Consider the following 18,895-nt stretch of genomic DNA (forward strand, 5'->3'; position numbering starts at 1 on the left):
GGATGGGGTTTATGACCAAAGAAGGTTATCTGACCATTCTCCAAGAGGTATTTTCAAAAGCCTGAACAAACTGAGAGTGGGTCGTGTGGTCCAGTGTGGATATATGAGGGTCCCATTTCTTGTGGTAGCTCGAGAGGCCAGGGTGGCCAGGAAGTGATATGGTCCTGCGGTCTAGGTATAGGTTTTGTAACATAACTTTTGAGACTTCCGACAGTGACGGGGCAGGGAGAGAGAGAAGTGACTGTTGATAAACCCAAATAGTTTGTTCCAGAAGCGCCTGATCTTGGTACAATTCCAGAAACAGTGATAAAAGTCAGCCCTTGCCCCTTTACATTTGGGACATCTGTCAGTTACAGACGGGTCAATATACGCTTGAATACTGGGAGGCATGTAGGCTCTGTGGAGGGACTTGAGGTGAACCTCCTGTAGGTGTGCCGAACCTAAGGTAGTCATAGTAGAGTGAAAATGTTGGAGGAGAGAGTCATATGAGGGAATATCTGGAATATCTGATTTCCAAGAAGCAATCAGTCTTTGTAGGTGAGGCGTGGCAGGAAGATTGACTATGAGAGTGTAAATATGTTTAAGTTTGTAGGGGTGAGATTCCCAATATTTGAAAACATTTGCCAAAGGAGTAGTGGGGATAGGAACATAGGACTCAAGCTTCAAAGAGGAAATATAATGTCTAGTTTGGAGAAACATGAAGAAATGTGAGGAGGGAAGGGAGTACCTGTCTCTCAGCGTGGTAAACTGGATGATATGGCCCCCAGGATCAAAGACCTGTGTGGCAGAGCACAGCCCCCTCTCCCGCCATTGGAGGAAGAGAGCATTATGAAGAGACGGGATGAAAGAGGGGTTCCCCACAAAGTAATGTATGGGGAAGATGTGTGGTCACAGTTCAGTTTTTTGTGCAACTTCACCCAACTAAGGTAAGTATCCCTGAAGAGAGGGTGCACCAGAATGTGAGGGGGGGGGGGGGGATAGAGGACTTTTGTGTATGTAGCAGTGCGCAAGGGGAGTTAACATTGTGGCTATTAATATCATATATGTTCCTTAGTACTTTAGCCTGTTGCCGTTAGGAGAGTATAGTGTAGTGGCTGATGAATTTTGTGTCCCGCTCTTCAAAAAGCAATCAGCCCCTCATAGACTAGCCCTGTGTTCTATTATTTACACAATGCAATATATTAGCCTTTTCAAGTGTTTCTTCAGTTTCCAAATAGTTTCCATGTCTCTCCTAGGAGTGTCTTTCTGAAAGTGAAAGTGGTCAACATAAACTGCAAACAGTGACATCTAGAGGTGACCTCCTGTGCAGCATAGTGCCAGAGGAGAAAGTTAAGACAGTCCAACAGAAAGTCCTTAATGCTAAAGTCGACTGGAAAAGTTTCATCTCATCTCTTCATCAGAAGGAATCTGCCTTAGAGGTAGTGTTATACTTTGTTTTATATTCACTCTGTGTAGAAAGTTATGTTCTTTATCCAGGAGTTGAAATTGGCTAGGCATTGCTGTATGCCCTGAGGAACACCCATGTTATCCTTGGCTCATTGTTTAAGTAGCTGTGCTGAAATCTGTACCTAGACAGTGACAAGGGGTACTTTTCAATTGCAACAAGCACAGTACGATTAGGATAACAGAGCTTGTCCCAGAGGAGGAATCGGATTATTTATGGCAATGTGAAGAGAAGAACATCATCATCAGTTCTGCAGACACAAAATACAGTATGCCGATTAGAATGAGTAGCTATAATTTTATAGTATCTGTTGATATTCAGTAATTTACCTATGTCCTGCGTTTCAGTAGAGTATTATAATCTTACCTTGCATACTATATTTGACGTTGCAATCAATTCTTTCATTTTGTATTTGCCATTTATTTAGGAATAATGTGCTTTATTTTTAATTAAATATAAAATTTGTATTTGTTCCCAATCAATTTGTGTGTAATCTAGAATTTAAAGATTCAAATGAGAGACTTTGAAACGAGTGCCAAGCCAGTTCAGGAATGGCTTAGCGATACTGAAAGGATAGTTCAAGACAGCAATAATCGCCTCCACGACCTGCCTTCTAAGAGGAAGGAACAGCAGAAGCTGCAGGTAACACCAGATCAAACACTTCATTTATAGTCATCCATCACCATTGTGCTACAGCTTTACAAGCTGTAGCCACCTCCAGCTTTACATGTTTCTATCAGATCTTTCCCTCAGCCATGTGCTTGCTTCATATTAATATCACTTATATACAGCATCTACTAACTGAGTGTCTGACACCCTTTCACTGCCTGTTATCTTGCGGTTTCGTTGCATGCTTTTTCTCCACTGCCTTAAATGTGCTTGTGCCCTCTAGTCTATCCTAGAAGAAATAGACTGTCATGAGCCACAGATCACCAGACTTAAAGAGAAAGCTCAGCAGCTGAAGGGAGGACAGTCTGCCAGCAAAAGCTATGTACACAGGGTGTCTCAGCTGTCTTCACAATACCTAGCGTTAAACAGTCTAACCAAGGTAACGTTTCACTGTGTATGTTCCTGCCGGTGTCTTTCTCTGCAACGTGCAAACTTTAATGTTATGCTTAGTGACATGTAACGGAGCATGGTGTTTGTACTGCCTGAATAACAGTGTGTTATTGCTCATTGCTGTTCTATACCATTAAGGTAATATAGCTGTTGCGCACCTTATAATATGGTGGTCTATAAACCGTATCAATTTGTATAAGTGTGTACTAAGTACCCCAAAATCAAAGTGTGTACAGTAATTTCCCCAAAGACACGGATTCTTCGTACAATCACAGCTTAGATCAGTGTTTCACCTCTTTTACTTCAGTTCCCATCCTTTAGCAAATCAACTTCACAGTAATAGCAAAGCAACTTCATGATAATGCAAAATAACAGTAAGTCTAAACAGAACTAATATAACACAATACAGACAAATAACAAAATGTACGCTTGTGAGTGCGGGCAACTCTTGCATAAAAAGGTACGGTCAAAATGCATACAACTCAAAAACAGTAGCGAGCTGAAATGTGTGTAAAGAGACCCGTTTGGGCACCCACATGGGTCTTTTTACGATCACACCCTTTAGTTTAGTCAGGTTTAGGTGCTTTGCGCGCCTAAACCCAACTGCACTGGATGCAATAGGGGCGAAAGCGGGGGACACTTGAATATCGCCCCCCTATCGCCCGTCACTTTAGACGGGAGATAGGGGGTGCGTTAACATTTGTATGCGGCCCTATATATTTTACGCCTAATGATATCATGGAGATACTGCTTGACAGTGTTAGCGGTAAATGGTAAAATCACATTACCTTATGTGCCTATTGCCTTATTTGTACACAATATAAAAATGTAATTAAGTTCATCTACAAAAGATAGAATAGAGTCTTGACTGTTATTAATAAATGTAATATCTGATTTGCATTACATTTTTACAACTAAGTAATATTAATAGATGGCCTCTACTTGATATAATATAACCTTAACGCTGATATATTAAGTGCTATCCGTATGTAAGCAGCCAATCAGAAGTGAGTATATAGGGCTACTGATGAGCTTCATTATGTTGCTGTCCGCCAGCCCTCTAGTTTCTGCGGGAGATGCTCTTCCTAAGAGTCCCGCCAATGCCTGTCCTTGTTCCACATCTCCAAAAAACATAATTTTAGTGGGTATAAAAATGTTTCTTGCACACAAAAAAAGGAATATGTCCATATATCAAACTGTAAATGAGACCATTCACATCTTGTCAAATGTAATTATGCAGAAATAGAACAACTTCAAATGATATAACATATATATATATATATATATATATATATATATATATATATATAATAGCAGTTTGGCTGTATGTTTCCATAGTAGGCATTGATGCTGTAACAAAGCAGTTTACTGAACGAGGGTGTGATGCGGGGTGGAGGATTTCACTGCCATCAACACACTGTTTTAATAACATACTTTGGGGTAAATTTACTAAGATGGGAGTTCTATTTAAGATGGGATGTTGCCCATAGCAGCCAATCAGATTCCAGGTATTATCTTCTAGAAGTTGCTAGATAAATGAGAAGTAGAATCTGATTGGTTACTATGGGCAACATTCCATCTTAAATAGAATTCCCATCTTAGTAAATGTACCCCTTTGTGTAAAGCCCATATAATCAAGTGATACTCACTTCCCCTGGATATATTGAGTAATCAGTAGTTAAACCAGTTGCCAACTTTTGGAGGAAACCTTCTCCTTCAGTGTTCCCCCAAATAATGTATCAGCTTTAGCAACCACCTCCTCCCCACAATACCACTGCAAATGCCTGTCTGCAGTGCCTGCATAATCCTTGTTTCAGCAAAATAACCTGGCCATGATAGATGGATGTAACAAATAAGACACCTGATTGGGCACAAACCACAGCCAGGTCGTGTACCTAGCGTAGCATTCTGTGCCGTGGATCCGATTGCAGCTTGAACACCTCCAACTGTTACTGAGGCTTCAGTGCAGAGATGAATAAGGGGTCCCAGGAGGTGAATCCTGTGAACTGTAAGAAAGCATGTTGAAATCTGAAGACATAAACTAAGCAATTCACTTACTGTCACTGTAGGAGAAAATGTCTAGGATGGATCGTATTGTTTTGGAGCACCAGCAGTTTTCACACGGCCTGGCAGAGCTTCAAGACTGGATAAATGATGCTATTCACCTACTGCAGTCATATTGTCACCCAACCGCTGATAAAAGTGTCCTGGACATCAGAATGTCCAAGCTGGAGGTAACTGACCATGAACAATGAACTACATAAAACTATAAATAAAGATTATTCCCCGGCTGATGTAGGATAATGTGCCATAATGAGGCTTATTTCAGCATACAGTATGTTTCAATTGTCACTTTCCCTAAGCTATAGTCAGTACATTATCAATTGTACACTAAACTCATTGGTGAAATGTGTGCAGTATTGTTAGGCATTACAAATACGGGTTATTGTGCATACATATGCTCATGCTCCGTTATTTTACATCTGTGTAGACTTTGTTGCTGGTGAAGCAGGATAAGGAAATTCAGATGAAGATGATACTAACTCGGGGAGAATCCGTTCTAAGAAACACATCACCAGAAGGCACCCTGGCCATTCAGAACCAGCTCCAGGAACTAAAAGACTCCTGGGCTTCCCTTTTATCCTCCTGTATACAATGCAAAAGGTAATGACATGAAATAACTGCATTGTAGTTGTCTAATGTAAATATTGTGTGTGGGGGGGGGGGGTAAATGTATAATTAGCCGTCTATTAATTTATTGCGCTTGACATTAACTATACACTTTAAGCTAGCTTATCAACTAAAATAAAGACACGGACACAACTGCGTTGGATTAAATGGTCATTGAATTTATTAATTTGGAATGACCTCACTCGTAGTGGGTGGCCAGGAAGACCCTGCCACTAACCAGCTCTAGTCACAGATCTTACAAAATGTCGGCGACTAAACGCCCCAACTGGAATGGGTACGACTGAAACGCCCCATCTATATATATGTAAATGTCAGCATAACCTGTGTTGTGAAGGTCTCACCACCCCTTCCTATAGCAGAGTGAGGACGCTCCCCAAGGAAGTGCCCATCGCCCCCCACAAGGGCAGGACACACTTGCCGTCCTTCAAAAGGGGTAAGTGCCACACAACACCACTTATGCTACAAGTGACCGCTGGCCAGTAGCACCTTCCTGCCCTCTAAGTCTGAAAGAAAGATAATAGTAAGCCAAATTGAAAAGAGCCAAATTAGAGAGCCAAATTAAAAAACCAATAGGGTAAGTGGGTGGGTGGGCTTCCAACCGACAAGAGGAAGCAAATCTGGAAGCTTCTACTCTATATGCACTAAATCACCCCCCCTACACTAACTGATAGGCTGGCCTTAACCAATTACAACTCACTCAAAACTCTGATCTGCCTAGCAACAGATGACAACTTCAACCAATCACAAAAATGTAAGACTCTTATATAGATCTTGTGCCTAGCCAGGCACTCTCCTTATCTAATATATGTATTTTTCATGTTTATCTAGTTTTATGATGGTGCTACAGTAGTTAGGCTGCTGATAAGCTCACTGTTTAAGAGAGGTGCTATTGTTTGTCTTCTCTTACCCATACTCTCTTTATCTTCTATTTAGATGTAATAGTCCTTTCAGTTTCAGAATACAATGTTTAAACAGTGCAGCCTAGGGGCAAGGAATTCATGTGCATCATTGTGAGCAGAGGATTATGTGACTGGGGTCATGGATACTGTAGGTGCATAAAAAACTAACACTAGGACAGAGAGCATTTGGAGAGTCTTTGTGAGTTTTTTGACAGATAGCAAAGGGATAATATAAAAGCATGTTAGTATATTCATCAGCCCACATCGCTGGTTACAACTAAGCAAAGGACATTTTTGTGGTTACAGTACTTAAAATGGATTTTGTTTGTGCCAAACCTATCATGTCTGCCAAAACTTAGAGTATGTTTGTCTATCATTTTGCATAATTACAGTCAACTTGAAGGTGCCTTATCTAAATGGACGAGCTACCAGGATGATGTCCGTCAATTCTCCAGCTGGATGGACAGGGTGGAGGAACGTCTGAATGATTCGGAGAAACAGTACAATGAACTGAAGGATAAAATTGCAGCACAAAGCAAAGCTAATGTATGCCAGTCCATATTCACCTTGTTCTAACATCGTCCCTTTTTCTTTTAAATCTCTGGCTTCCCAAGCATATATAGGTGGGATGCCAGACACCAGCAACCTCCTCCTCCACACCATAATCTCCACTGATAAATATATCTAATTGTACATTATTCGGTAAATTTACTAAAGCTTCTAAAACAGAGAATTGATGATTTTGCCCATAGCAACCAATCAGATGGGGTCTATCATTTCTCTATTGCCTTTTAGAAAATGATAAACAGCATCTGATTGGCTGCTATGGGCAATAGCACCATTCTCTATTTTAGAAGCTTTAGTAAATGTACCCCTTAGTTTTGTCTTATTGAACTTATGGAAAGCCCCCCTTGTTTTGACTTGTTACTTCTATGTAGCAAATGGGGGTTGATGTTTGATATATTTAAAAAGATTGCCCAATTTTGAACAATGCCTCTCATTATGACTTGTTCTCTACCATGTGCCTAATAGTGGGGGAGCTCTTGCTTTTCTCCCCAGCTACCAGTTGGGAGCATTAGAAAACAGTGATTAGCACTGACTAGAGTTTCTCTATTCAATGACATTGAAGAGGATTGGATGGGTTCAGCCATTCTCCACTGACAGTTCATAGGGGATTTGGCTCCTGGCAGCTCCTGGCTTAATATAAATGGGACAAGCAAAATGAGGGGTGTGGGGAATCCAAAAGAAAATACCACCTTAGTTTAAATATGATAAAACACCTACAGTATATTTCTCTATCGTCCTAAGTGGATGCTGGGGTTCCTGAAAGGACCATGGGGAATAGCGGCTCCGCAGGAGACAGGGCACAAAAAAGTAAAGCTTTTACCAGATCAGGTGGTGTGCACTGGCTCCTCCCCCTATGACCCTCCTCCAGACTCCAGTTAGATTTTGTGCCCGAACGAGAAGGGTGCAATCTAGGTGGCTCTCCTAAAGAGCTGCTTAGAGAAAGTTTAGCTTAGGTTTTTTACTTTACAGTGAGTCCTGCTGGCAACAGGATCACTGCAACGAGGGACTTAGGGGAGAAGTAGTGAACTCACCTGCGTGCAGAGTGGATTTGCTGCTTGGCTACTGGACACTAGCTCCAGAGGGACGATCACAGGTACAGCCTGGATGGTCACCGGAGCCGCGCCGCCGGCCCCCTTGCAGACGCTGAAGAGAGAAGAGGTCCAAAATCGGCGGCTGAAGACTCCTGAGTCTTCATAAAGGTAGCGCACAGCACTGCAGCTGTGCGCCATTTTCCTCTCAGCACACTTCACACAACAGTCACTGAGGGTGCAGAGCGCTGGGGGGGGCGCTCTGAGAGGCAAATAAAAACCTTATTAGAGGCAAAAAATACCTCACATATAGCCCACAGAGGCTATATGGAGATATTTAACCCCTGCCTAACTTCAAAAATAGCGGGAGACGAGCCCGCCGAAAAAGGGGCGGGGCCTATCTCCTCAGCACACAGCGCCATTTTCTCTCACAGAAAAGCTGGAGAGAAGGCTCCCAGGCTCTCCCCTGCACTGCACTACAGAAACAGGGTTAAAACAGAGAGGGGGGGCACTGATTTTGGCGATATTGTATATATATAAAAGATGCTATAAGGGAGAAACACTTATATAAGGTTGTCCCTATATAATTATAGCGTTTTTGGTGTGTGCTGGCAGACTCTCCCTCTGTCTCCCCAAAGGGCTAGTGGGTCCTGTCCTCTGTCAGAGCATTCCCGGTGTGTGTGCTGTGTGTCGGTACGTGTGTGTCGACATGTATGAGGACGATGTTGGTGAGGAGGCGGAGAAATTGCCTGTAATGGTGATGTCACTCTCTAGGGAGTCGACACCGGAATGGATGGCTTATTTAGAGAATTACGTGAGAATGTCAACACGCTGCAAGGTCGGTTGACGACATGAGACGGCCGACAATCTATTAGGACCGGTCCAGGCGTCTCAGAAACACCGTCAGGGGTTTTAAAAACGCCCATTTACCTCAGTCGGTCGACACAGACACAGACACGGACACTGAATACAGTGTCGACGGTGAATAAACAAACGTATTTCTCATTAGGGCCACACGTTAAGGGCAATGAAGGAGGTGTTACATGTTTCTGATACTACAAGTACCACAAGAAAGGGTATTATGTGGGAGTGAAAAAACTACCTGTAGTTTTTCCTGAATCAGATAAAATAAAATGAAGTGTGTGATGATGCGTAGGGTTACCCCGATAGCAAATATTGGCGTTATACCCTTTCCCGCCAGAAATTAGGGTACGTTGGGAAACACCCCTTAGGGTGATAAGGCGCTCACACGCTTATCAAGTGGCGTTACCGTCTCCAGATACGGCCGCCCTCAAGGAGCCAGCTGATAGGAAGCTGGAAAAATATCCTAAAAAGTATATACACACATACGGTGGTTATACTGCGACCAGCGATCGCCATCAGCCTGGAGATGCAGTGCTGGGTTGGCTTGGTCGGATTCCCTGACTGAAAATATTTTATTCATGTAGAGCATTTAATAGGATGCATTCTATATATATGTATGTGAGATGCACAGAGGGATATTTGCTCTCTGGCATCAAGATAAGTGCGTTGTCCATATCTCCCAGAAGATGTCAGGGACACGACAGTGGTCAGGTGATACAGATCCCATACGGCAGATGGAAGTATTGCTGTATAAAGGGAAGGAGTTATTTGGGGGTCGGTCCATCGGACCTGGGGACCACAGCAACAGCTGGGAAATCCAACCTTTTTTACCCCAAGTTACATCTCAGCTAAAAAAGACACCGTCTTTTCAGCCTCAATCTTTCCTTTCCCATGAGGGCATGCAGGCAAAAGGCCAGTCATATCTGCCCAGACATAGAGGTAAGGGAAGTAGACTGCAGCAGGCAGCCCTTTCCCAGGAAAAGAAGCCCTCCACCGCGTCTGCCAAGTCCTCAGCATGACGCTGGGGCCGTGCAAGCGGACTCAAGGTGGGGGGGTAGTCTCAAGAGTCTCAGGGCGCAGTGGGATCACTCGCAAGTTGACCCCTAGATCGTACGAGTATTATCCCAGGGGTAAAGATTGGAGAGTCGAGACATCTTCTCCTCGCAGGTTCCTGAAGTCTGCTTTACCAACGGCTCCCTCCGACAGGGAGGCAGCATTGGAAACAATTCACAAGCTGTATATCCAGCAGGTGATAATCAAAGTACCCCTCCTACGACAAGGAAAAGGGTATTATTTTTCCACACTATATTGTGGTACTGAAGCCAGACGGCTTGGTGACACATAGTCTAAATCTAAAATGTTTTGAACACTTACATAAAAGGTTCAAATCGAGATAAAGTCACTCAGAGCAGTGATAGCGAACCGGAAAAAAGGGGACTATATGGTGTCCCTGGACATCAAGGATTACCTCCATGTCCAAATTTTGTCCTTCTCATCAAGGGTACCTCTGGTTCGTGGTACAGAACTGTCAATATCAGTTTCAGACGATGCCGTTTGAATTATCCACGGCACCCCGGGCCTTTTTACCAAGGTAATGGCCGAAAAGATGTTTCTTCAAAGAAAAAAGGCATCTAAATTATCCCTTACTTGCACGACCTAAAAAGGGCAAGTTCCAGAGAACAGTTGGAGGTCGGAAGAGCACTATCTAAAGTAGTTCTTCGACGGCACGACTGGATTCTAAATATTCCAAGAATCGCAGCTGTTTTCCGACGATACGTCTGCTGTTCCTAGGGATGATTCTGGACACGGTTCAGAAAAAGGTTTTTCTTCCCGAGGAAAAAGCCAAGGAGTTATCCGACCTGTCAGGAACCTCCTAAAACCAGGAAAGGTGTCTGTACATCAATGCACAAGAGTCCTGGGAAAAATGGTGGCTTTTTACGAAGCAATTCCATTCGGCAGATTCCATGCAAGAATTTTCCAAAGGGATCTGTTGGACAAATGGTCAGGGTCGCATCCTCAGATGCACCTGCGAATAACCCTGTCGCCAAGGACAAGGGTATATCTTCTGTGGTGGTTGCAAAAGGCTCATCTATTGGAGGGCCGCAGATTCGGCATACAGGATTTGATCCTGGTGACCACGGACGCCAGCCTGAGAGGTTGGGGAGCAGTCACACAAGGAAGAAACTTCCAGGGGGTATGGACGAACCTGGAAAAGTCTCTTCACATAAACATTCTGGTACTAAGAGCAATCTAAAATGCTCTAAGCCAGGCGGAACCACTCCTGCAAGGAAAACCGGTGTTGATTCAGTCGGACAACATCACGGCGGTCGCCCATGTAAACAGACAGGGCGGCACAAGAAGCAGGAGTGCAATGGCAGAAGCTGCCAAGATTCTTCGCTGGGCGGAGAATCACGTAATAGCACTGTCAGCAGTGTTCTTCCCGGGCGTGGACAACTGGGAAGCAGACTTCCTCAGCAGACACGATATTCACCCGGGAGAGGGGGGTCTTCATCCAGAAGTCTTCCACATGCTAATAAACTGTTGGGAAAGACCAATGGTAGACATGATGGCGTCTCGCCTCAACAAGAAACTGGACAAGTATTGCGCCAGGTCAAGAGATCCACAGGCAATAGCTGTGGACGCACTGGTAACACCTTGGGTGTACAAATCAGTATATGTGTTTCCTCCTCTGCCTCTCATACCAAAGGTATTGAAGATTATACGGTGAGGAGGAGTAAGAACAATACTAGTGGCTCCGGATTGGCCAAGAAGGACTTGGTACCCGGAACTTCAAGAGTTGGTCACGGACGACCCGTGCCCTCTACTTCTGAGAAGGGACCTGCTACAACAGGGTCCCTGTCTCTTTCAAGACTTACCGCGGCTGCGTTTGACGGCATGGCGGTTGAACGCCAGATCCTAAAAGGGAAAGGCATTCCAGAAGAAGTCATTCCTACCTTGATTAAGGCAAGGAAGGAAGTCACCGCGAAACATTATCACCGCATTTGGCGAAAATATGTCGCGTGGTGCGAGGATCGGAGTGTTCCGACGGAGGAATTTCAACTGGGTCGTTTCCTACTTTTCCTACAATCAGGATTGTCTATGGGTCTCAAATTGAGATCTGTTAAGGTTCAAATTTCGGCCCTGTCAATATTCTTCCAAAAAGAATTGGCCTCAGTTCCTGAGGTACAGACTTTTGTTAAAGGAGTACTGCATATACAGCCTCCTGTGGTGCCTCCGGTGGCACCGTGGGATCTAAATGTAGTTTTAGATTTCCTCAAATCCCATTGGTTTGAACCATTGAAAAAGGTGGATTTTAAATATCTCACATGGAAAGTGACTATGTTACTGGCCCTGGCTTCCGCCAGGAGAGTATCTGAATTGGCGGCTTTATCTTATAAAAGCCCTTATCTAATCTTCCATTCGGATAGGGCAGAACTGAGGACTCGTCCGCATTTTCTCCCTAAGGTGGTATCAGCGTTTCACCTGAACCAACCTATTGTGGTGCCTGCGGCCACTGGCGACTTGGAGGACTCCAAGTTGTTGGACGTTGTCAGAGCCTTAAAAATATACATTTCAAGGACGGCTGAAGTCAGAAAATCTGACTCGCTGTTGATACTATATGCACCCAACAAGTTGGGTGCCCCTGCTTCTAAGCAGACGATTGCTCGTTGGATTTGTAACACAATTCAACTTGCTCATTCTGTGGCAGGCCTGCCACAGCCTAAATCTGTTAAGGCCCATTCCACAAGGAAGGTGGGCTCATCTTGGGCGGCTGCCCGAGGGGTCTCGGCATTACAATTCTGCCGAGCAGCTACGTGGTCGGGGGAAAACACGTTTGTAAAATTCTACAAATTTGATACCCTGGCAAAAGAGGACTTGGAATTCTCTCATTCGGTGCTGCAGAGTCATCCGCACTCTCCCGCCCGTTTGGGAGCTTTGGTATAATCCCCATGGTCCTTTCAGGAACCCCAGCATCCACTTAGGACGATAGAGAAAATAAGAATTTACTTACCGATAATTCTATTTCTCGGAGTCCGTAGTGGATGCTGGGCGCCCATCCCAAGTGCGGATTATCTGCAATACTGTACATAGTTATTGTTAACAAATTCGGGTTATATTGTTAAGGAGCCATCTTTAAGAGGCTCTTTCTGTTATCATACTGTTAACTGGGTTTAGATCACAAGTTGTACGGTGTGATTGGTGTGGCTGGTATGAGTCTTACCCGGGATTCAAATTGCCTCCCTTATTGTGTACGCTCGTCCGGGCACAGTACCTAACTGGAGTCTGGAGGAGGGTCATAGGGGGAGGAGCCAGTGCACACCACCTGATCTGGTAAAAGCTTTACTTTTTTGTGCCCTGTCTCCTGCGGAGCCGCTATTCCCCATGGTCCTTTCAGGAACCCCAGCATCCACTACGGACTCCGAGAAATAGAATTATCGGTAAGTAAATTCTTATTATTGGCAATATAAACTTTGTATTTGGTTTTATATCTGGAAAATAAAGATTACAAAGCCATTGACGGCTGAGCTAATGGTATTCTGTATATTCTTATAGTTACTAAATGAAGAAGTTTTAAGTCATGGCAGCTTATTAGACACCATAGAAAAGAAGGGATCCAGCATGACCGAACATTACGTTACCCAGCTGGAGCTCCAGGACCTGCAGGAACGCTACAATACACTGAAAGAGAAGACAAAGGTAATGCAAGGTTCTATTATGGTGTACATGGACAAATGATGACAAATTTTATCTTATAATCTTTACATTTTATGTGTTTCCCTAAAATATAATTAGCACATATAAACACATTAAATAAGGAATATAAATAATACAGTACTGTGGATATTATTCTCAGTTGGATGTCATTTACATCTAAGCACAAACGTAAAATGTGCCTGGTGAAAAAAATTCTGCTTTTAGTTACAGATAATGTTACATGTGAAGAACCCTGCATAGTCAACTAATGCGCCTCCCTCCCTGGCAAATAATACCCCTTATAGACATGCAGCTAAATCCCGGGTGTATACACCTGAACGTGCATCAACCTGGGATTACTGCATGTGTGAAAGGACACAACCCGGGAGTAAGCCCCGTTTTCCCGACCAGGGTCACAGCTGCTAGACCCGGCAAATTCCTGGGTCACATGTCTGAAAGGGGTATTACAAGAACAGAGGCACCTGGAACACCACAGGAGGCGTGACTTCCCTGTGCGCACAAAAATGGGCAAAATCACAGTTCACAATTCATACACATTACCGTTGCTGCAGGAAAGTCTACATAATAAGCTCCCAAGGCCAAGTCGCATGGAGCCTGGTAAAACAAATTGAACAAGATTTAAGTATAAAATGTAAAGTCCATAATGAGTGGTATATTTACCAAAGGTTGACTTAGTGTTACCGATTCGAATTGATTTAAAAAATATATATATATAAATAAACAAAAAATGTATATAAATGAAAATCGACCTTTTGTAAATAAACCCATAATAGACATATCAGCAGCCTTATCCCTTCCCTGTCTTTATTTTTTAGAAAGGAGTATTCAGCGCACTGTGTCCTTCTATTAGGGGGTAATTCAGATCTGATCACTAGGCAGCAATTTTTGCTGTCCTGAAATCAGATAGTCGCCGCCTACAGTGGGAGTGTATTTTCACTGTGCAAGTGTGCGAATGCATGTGTAGCAGAGCTGCACAAACTGATTTTGTGCAGTCTTTGCGCAGCCCAGGACTTACTCAGCCGCTGCGATCATATCAGTCTGTTTGGGACCGGATTTGACATCAGACACCCTCCCTTAAACGCTTGGTCCCACCTGCGTTATTCCAGACACTCCCTGAAAACGGTCAGTTGCCACCCACAAACACCTTCTTCCTGTCAATCTCCTTGCGAAGGCCCGTGCGAATGGATCCTTCGCACAAACCCGTCGCTGGCCATCACGTCTGCGCATTGAGGTGCATACACATACGCAGTTCGGATCTGGTCACCCGCTGTGCGAAAACACACATCAGTGATCAGATCTGAATGACCCCTTAGACCGCAGCACCAGCAGTTATACTATGTGCAGAATTCGGTGTGTCTTAGATGCATTTAGACGTGGCCAGCAGCCATCATTATCATGAGCACACAACTTTCACCAGGGGTCTAGTACAATGCCCGTCCAGTTCCCCCTTGGCCAAGGTGTTGTAAATGCACTGTGGCCAAAAAGTGCATATGGTAATGCACAATGTGGCACAGATTATTTAGATTTTGCACTATTGGTAAAACTTGTCTGTGATGAAGTTTATTATTATTATTACTTATGTTTAAAAAAAATGTTTTAGTGCTTACGGTAAAAAGTGTTTAAACTTGTTGTTAATATAATAATATAATAATGCTTTTTGTACTCTTTAACAGGAGGCCATTTCCAGAGCAGTTAAAATAGTCTCAGACCACAAAGATTATCAGAATGGGCTTAGAGTGTTTGAACATTGGCTCCAGCAAAAGACAGAAAAGTTGGACTGTCTAGTCCTGATTGATGGTGATACTGACATGTATGATACTACTCTAAAGGAACTGCAGGTAATCCCAGGATGTTTACATGAAATAGCAAACTGCTGTAACCGAACTGTATCATATTTTGGATGATTTCCAGTGGTCTGGTACAGTGTAGACATGCCAAAAATATACTCATATAGTATATACCGTACATGTGCATGTCACATGCACACTACAGATGTGTCCTCGGTAAGCCACGTAGCGGGAAATTTCTGGTGTGAGTGTCCTGTCAGTTCCCATGCAACTATATTAGCATCAGGCTTCTTTTTTGCCGACACTGCTGACAAAAATGATATGCAGCATGCCTTTATTCTGTGTGCATCTGCGGCTGTAACTGCATACGAAATGGTACTTTCATATGCAGATACAACTACGCTCGCACATGTAATAGCACCCCTGTGTGTGTGTGGAGTTGTAGTGTCGTACCTGCGCTTCCAGACGATGTTGGCGGATTCGGGACCTCTCACGACTTCCTTCTCAGGAGCCTGTGGCAGAAGAATAATCACCCCAAGGAGGACCCCACTGATCAAGGAGATGCAAACGGATGGTGACAGCACGTTTATTTAACCAAAAAGGAAAATCATCTTTTAAATGACCTCGCGGGTCAGCTAGCAAGTCAATTGTACTTCAGAAGGCACACTGCGGCTCATCGCATAACATTTGTAAAACGAACATGGGTATTATCACATATCATCTGCTTAATAGGCATAAGTGCTATCACATATCATCTGCTTAATAGGCATAAGTGCGGGTTAGCAAATCTGGCTTACTTCCATAAGGCAACTTACTATAAGATTACCATTTAGTAAGACTGAGGCAAGAATGCTCATCTAGTGTACTAATGAGCCACTAAGTGGCGGTGGAAACTCAAATAAAAGAAAAGTTTAACGTTACACACAATCCGGAGAAGTCCATTCAGATGAATCACAAAAGTCACTTAGTATATAGAATATAGTCACTTCCAGTTCAAGCAGTAATTGGCATATACCAGCAAGGGGGACAGCTTATGGAAGCGGGATTGCGTCACAATGAAGATTCTCTCTCAAGGCCAGGCATTAATTATTTAGTGCTCCCTCAGGTGTAAGTGCTTTGATGTCTTTAGAGCAGCCGCTGCCTGGATCACTAACTTGGGCCGTTATCGCTGGACCTGACTAAAGAAAAAGGGGTCCTCAAGAGTGGTAGACTGTGAGGTAGTTCTGGGGGTCAGTGATGAACTGATCTCAATGTCTCTCTTTGATCTCTTACGTGTGGCACTAATAATACCGGTAAGGCTGTTAGTCTTACAGCAACCTTGAGCTAATGGGCAGGGGAGCAAGGGTTAACTGCTCCTGGTTTGTCCTGATCCTTCTCTCCCAGAACAGAATCGTTGGTGGTACAGTGTGGGTGCAACGGCTTACCAGTTCCCTGGCAGGTTAGCGGTGGTGTCTGGATCTCCCCAGCGGCTGGCAGGCGGGTGATGGCTGGCGGGTCCCGGCTCTCTCTCTCTCTGCAGACTGGCGGCCGCGTTACTGCTGGCGGGTCCCGGCTCCTAGCTGCCGCTGTCACTCCGTCCTTCCCGGCGCGCCCCGTCCTCTTCACACGCGGCTCAGTCCACACCGCGCTCACGCAGCTCCTCTTTAGCCCAGTGCGGCCGCGTCTCTCCACAGCGGCGTCCTCATCGATCGGCTCTGCACGGCCCTCTCTCTGCCTCTCATCCTTAGATGTGACGGTGGCGTTTCCTCCTCGCACTCCAACCCGGCACACCCACGTTGCATGCCGCAGATCTTCCTTTTGTGCCCTCCGGTGAGTCCCTCTTTCCTTGCCTCGCGCGCAGCTTTTCCTCCAATCCCCAGCTCTCCAGGGCTCCCGCGCTTAGCAAGGGAAACGGCCAAGCTCTCCTGGGTCCCAGTGTCCTACTGCTCTGTTCCTTTTCCTGAGGCCGTTGCTAGGCAGTGCAGGGGGAATTAACCCTTTCTATACTGTGCAACAACATGTTCCCAGACAGCATTGATTATAGGGGGGGAACTTGCATAACTCCATGACACCCCAAACGTGGGTATCACATTATGCGTGTCCTCACGCGCACTCTGCCAAAGTGACTTAACAGCCCTGAGAAGCAGCCTTTTGATGACAATGTTCACCAATTAAAGATAATCAAATTCGGCATGAACATATTTACATTTAGCACATTATACATTCTATTCTCGGTAGCGCAAGGGCAGAACGCCTTTAGTGCTGCGTTCTGACCTCCTGACACCGATTACATTGGGTTCGCTTTCAGCATCAGAAACACCTGGACGAGACCATTGGCCGTTACTGGTGAGTCCGTCATCGGTCGACTCTGGAGTCGTGCTCCAGACAATGGGGCAGGGAATAGCGCTCCCCATAAACATTAGCAACTTAATGGGGTCATCAAGTGGAATACATCCCTGGGGCTCCCATCCCTCCGCCACAGGACTCATCTCCCTCTGCGGTATAGGTTCTTCGGAAGTGTTTCCTGGTCCGGCGATTTTTCTTTCGCCACACTCTGTTGCCTATCTGTAGAGGCACCGGCCGTGCGTTAACATTGTAGTTTCTCTCTTGCCTGGCGTGTACGACTTCCAGTCGCTTGGCTACAACTTGTCTGGCGGTCTCGATGCGGTGCCGGTGCTCATGCACCCAGTCAGTTTGCTGAGTACTGGGTTTGTCCACCTCCAGAGTCAACTCCAGATCCTTGGGGAGTCTGCCTTGCCTTCCAAACATCAGATAGAAGGGCGTGAATCCTGTTGAACAGTGTTCCGTGTTGTTGTATAGGTACGCCATTTCTGGTAGGAGAGTGGGCCACCGGGCCCTAGCTTCTGCCGAGAGGCTTCGGAGCATCCCTATAACGGTCTGGTTGGCTCTCTCGCAAAGACCATTTCCCTGCGGGTGATAGGCTGTGGTCCTCAATTTCCGGCATCCATACATGGAGCATAGCTGGTGGAACAATTGAGACTCAAAGGCAGGGCCCTGGTCCGTCAGGACCCGTTCAGGATATCCGTAAGGCCGTACGAAATGCTTCGTGAAGAGTTCAGCTGTAGTCTTCGCGGTTAGATCGCGTGCGGGGACTACCACCAAGAAGTGGCTATAGTGGTCCATGATCGTGAGGGCATATTGGACACCGGTGGAGCTTGGTTCCAGATTTACATGGTCTAAGACCACCAATTCAGCCGGACGGCTGCTGGGAATTGAGTGAAGGGAGTCTTTCTGAGTGGCTTCGGCCGGGCGCTTCAGGTTGCAACTTGCACAGTCACGGCACCATCTTTCTACATCATCCCGCATTCCGATCCAGAAGTACCGCTTCCTCAGAGTTGCCTCAGTTTTCTGTGTCCCGAAATGGCCGGACTGGTTGTGGTAAGCGGTGAGTAAGGAGTGGGCTTGTTCTTTTGGTACCACGATCTGATGAATGGGCTGATGGGTCCCAGGGTCAAGACTTGTGCGAATGACGAGTACTTGTCGAAGACTCAGGTGATCACGGTGTCTCAATAGTTTGATTAACTCTTGATCTGTGTTAGTTCTCTGTACTCTGGTCAGCCGACCATTCCGGCGGAGAAGTTCTTTAAGGTTCCGAATCACCGAACTTTCTTCCTGGATTTCCTCCCAATCGAATCCTCTCTTGTCACGTAGACTTGGTTCAGGCGAGGGGTGTGTGGTGACAACAACAGGGTAGGAGGTGACCATACGTCTTTGCGTTTTAGGGACCTTGAAGACCGGAGTCTCGACGTCTTCATCCCAATCTCGTTCTTCCTCCTCCTTCCTTCCTCCTTCCTCCTCCGGAAGTTGGCCAAGCGTGACAACCATCTCTGATCCATTGCG

General features: G+C 45.1%; 1 protein-coding gene across 15 annotated transcripts in view; it reads left to right on the plus strand.

Annotated features, from left to right (window-relative positions):
- The window catches only part of SYNE1 (spectrin repeat containing nuclear envelope protein 1), a 965,679-nt gene that overhangs the window by 565,382 nt on the left and 381,402 nt on the right, over positions 1-18,895 (plus strand). For 14 of the 15 annotated variants that reach the window (XM_063917854.1, XM_063917860.1, XM_063917859.1 and 11 more), the window contains 8 exons: positions 1,236-1,418; positions 1,943-2,086; positions 2,337-2,492; positions 4,573-4,737; positions 4,995-5,167; positions 6,486-6,639; positions 13,107-13,250; positions 14,942-15,106. In XM_063917854.1, coding sequence (XP_063773924.1) covers positions 1,236-1,418; positions 1,943-2,086; positions 2,337-2,492; positions 4,573-4,737; positions 4,995-5,167; positions 6,486-6,639; positions 13,107-13,250; positions 14,942-15,106 — 1,284 coding nt within the window. The remainder of the gene's footprint in view (positions 1-1,235; positions 1,419-1,942; positions 2,087-2,336; positions 2,493-4,572; positions 4,738-4,994; positions 5,168-6,485; positions 6,640-13,106; positions 13,251-14,941; positions 15,107-18,895) is intronic. The other variant, XM_063917864.1, reaches the window with a different exon arrangement.

Source organism: Pseudophryne corroboree, chromosome 4 (genome assembly GCF_028390025.1).
Source record: "Pseudophryne corroboree isolate aPseCor3 chromosome 4, aPseCor3.hap2, whole genome shotgun sequence".
Classification (NCBI taxonomy): domain Eukaryota; kingdom Metazoa; phylum Chordata; class Amphibia; order Anura; family Myobatrachidae; genus Pseudophryne; species Pseudophryne corroboree.